Source organism: Dermochelys coriacea, chromosome 13, assembly GCF_009764565.3.
Source record: "Dermochelys coriacea isolate rDerCor1 chromosome 13, rDerCor1.pri.v4, whole genome shotgun sequence".
NCBI lineage: Eukaryota > Metazoa > Chordata > Testudines > Dermochelyidae > Dermochelys > Dermochelys coriacea.
The window spans coordinates 35,271,511-35,274,631 of NC_050080.1; the positions used below are offsets into that span (position 1 = coordinate 35,271,511).

The window sequence follows — 3,121 nt, forward strand, 5'->3', positions numbered from 1 at the left end:
CTGCGTCTGGGACACTCCAAGCAGAAAGGGGCCCTGATCTCGGTCAGAGTCTGTGCAGCGCCCGGCACAACAGGGGCCCCGATCTCAGTCGAGTTCCAGGCAACACCTGGCACAAGGGACCCTGATCTCAGTTAGGATCTGAGCAGCACCTGGCACAACAGGGCCCTGATCTCGGTTGGGTTAATGAGACTTTAGGAGTAGAATGGCCTGGCAGGGGGAGTGGTATGGGCCCAGGAGGTTCCATGGAGGAGTCAGATCCCCACCCCATGCTGTCTCCATCCATCTCCCCACACTCGCCAATGCAGGTGGATCCAGTGACAAACAGCCATGGCTCTGAGGGGACCCCACCCCTTGCTCCTGCTGACTCTCGTCCTGCTGGCTGCCTGCTTGGCCCAGTTCAGACCACGACCTGACACCTACCAGCATTTTGTGAGTGAACACGTTGATTTCCCCAAGACCAGCGCCCCTAATGGCCAGAGCTACAGTGACCTCATGATGAGGCGCCTAAGCCAGAACACTGATGTCTGCAAACCCACCCACACCTTCATCCACGCCCCTGCCAGTCGGCTCTGGGCCATCTGCACCAGCAGAGGGAGATGCAACCAATACAATGAATGCAACAGCATCACAGCCTACCCCCTCACCACCAGTGCTGTCCTTGGGCATGCGCAGCATACGCAGCTGCCTAGGGCACCCCAAAATTTGGGGCACCACTGGGCTGCAGGGCCCCGGCCTGTTCCACTTGTGCTGCACTCTGACTCCACTGTCCATACCCGTAGGCAGGCTGGCCGGGGTGGTGTGTAGTTTGCACCTGACGTCTTCCTCCTGCACATGCGCAGAGTGAATCAGGACAACCAATCAGCAGTGTGGGTGGGAAATATTTTTAAAAAGGGGAGAAATGGAAGAAGCCCCCGGCCCCTTCCCCTCAACCACGGCTCACCTTCAGCCCCCCACTGTCCGGAGGGCTTCTCTCCGCCCCCTGGGAGATAACAGGTAGGAGCTGGCATGGGGCTATGGGTGCTGGGGGGGAGCCATGCATGCTGGAGAGCAGACTCTCCTCTGAAAGTGGGTGCATGAGGGGCCCCTGGCCAGAGCTTCCATCATCCCCCCATGCAGATTAAAACATAGGCCAACAGGGCACGTGCCCACAGCCCTACCTGGCCAATACAGGACTCCCCAGAAAAATGGGCACCCAAGCAGACAGCTCAAGCCAGGGGGTGGAAGAAGCCCTGAGCTTGCCTGGATGCCCCGGCAGAAGCCACGCTGGGGGGACAGCGGACAGAAGGGTGGCACTGGGCGGGGGGGAGGTTCTGGGAGGGAGGTTCTAGGGATCTGTGGGTAGGGGTGGTAGCTGTGCCCCCTCGACACACTGGGGTCAGCAGCACTGGCTGGGGACCGCCTTTAGTGGAGCCACTGTCTGCCCCTCCCTTGTCCCTCAATATCCCCCCTCAGGTAACTTGTGTTGGGCCCCATAAATCCTAAGGACAGCCCTGGGGACATGGGCAGAGAACCTAGGCAGGGACTGCATCCGATGAAGTGAGCTGTAGCTCACGAAAGCTTACGCTCTAATAAATTTGTTAGTCTCTAAGGTGCCACAAGCACTCCTTTTCTTTTTGCGAATACAGACTAACACGGCTGCTACTCTGAAACCTAGGCAGGGACTGACTGGGTCAGAGGGTTGTGGTTATGGGGTATTCAAGGCACCAGTAAGGGGGTAGAGTCACTGGGGCACCAGGGCCCTCGGGTTAGAGGGGCTGGGACCCAGGAATTCTGTGTTCTATCCCTGGCTCTGGAAGGGGAGTGTGGTCTAGTGGTAAGAGCAGGGAAGCAGGGAGTCAGGACTCCTGAGTTCCATTTCCATTCTTTTAGAAACCTTGGGTAGAGGATCACAGGGTCAGGTGCACCAGGGATTGGGGCTGTGGGGTTCTCAGTGTCTCAGGATACCGCCCTATGCCTCCTTCCTCCCTAACTCCCTGCAGATGCCACCAACACAACGAATGCGACAGCAACTCGGCTTACCCCCACACCATGTGCCAGGTGCGCAGCTCCAGCCCAGGGCACTATTTCCACAGGACCAGAGTTGAGACCCGCAGAATCTGCATGGCCTGTAACCAGGAGCGGCTCCACTAAAGGCTGCCCATGCTCTTCATCAGAGTCCTGCAGAGCCCAGGAGCTGGCTGGCGCCTGGGCTCCCCTGCTCCTCACTTTCACTCCTGGGCAGTCCTCTGTCACTGGAAGCTCTCCTGCCCTGTCCTTGTGTCTCCTGGGCAACGTCCGCCATGAGTCTCTACAGGGACATTCAGCATCTCCCCTTATCCCACAGGCCAGCAGCTTGGGGCCTGAAGGGGAATTTTCCATGCTGGATGCCCAGTTCTCATCCATAGGAGACCCTCAGCCTTTGCCCAGAGCCTGCCTCACTGGGTGCCCATTATACTATACAGCCACCCTCTTCCCCCCTCACTCATTGGGTATCAGGGGCATGTGTAATAGTAGGATTCTATGTTTGTATTTTATATACTTTAAAATAAAAATATAAAGAATAAAAATGCAGCATGTATTAAATGTATTGATGTATGATTTGATCATAACCTGCCAGCCACCCTTTTTAAATAGCAGAAAGGAATGGCCTAATGGGCCATTTGGTAAAGATGCATCAGCCGGAATCTGTGTCTGGGCTAACTTCAAGGCAGTAACAGACCTTTTAGAGTCACCATTTTATTGTAGATTTAGCATTTTAAAATAAGTTAAAAAATGCAATGATTGTTTTCTCTTGCATTGCAATTTAATGTTCCTGTTCAATGTTCTGTGTAAATCAATTCTGTTTTGTGTGTAAATAAGGAATGTGTGTTAGAAGATAAGTGTAAAGGCCATCGCTGAACCAGATGTTCTAGGGAGGAATCAAGGACAGACGCAAGGGCGCCAGAAGATTACCACACCCCTATTGAAATGTCAGAACAGGGCAAATTGACGACTCTAAAAAAATGAGACAGGCATCTACCAATGGGACAAAATAGCTGTAATCAAAATGAGCATGAAATAACTCCCTAAGAGACTTAATGAACAAACAAAATAAGGTTAAAAAATAAAGATTTAAAGATCCAAGCACTCATCAAACAACAAT

General features: G+C 53.5%; 1 protein-coding gene across 1 annotated transcript; it reads left to right on the top strand.

Moving 5' to 3' along the window:
* The first annotated feature begins 327 nt into the window (after window positions 1–327).
* Window positions 328–2,130, top strand: LOC119841595 (ribonuclease-like). The gene is made up of 2 exons (XM_038369157.1): window positions 328–662; window positions 1,980–2,130. Exons 1-2 carry the CDS (start codon window positions 328–330, stop codon window positions 2,128–2,130), a joined length of 486 nt encoding a protein of 161 aa, XP_038225085.1.
* The last annotated feature ends 991 nt before the right edge of the window (window positions 2,131–3,121 follow it).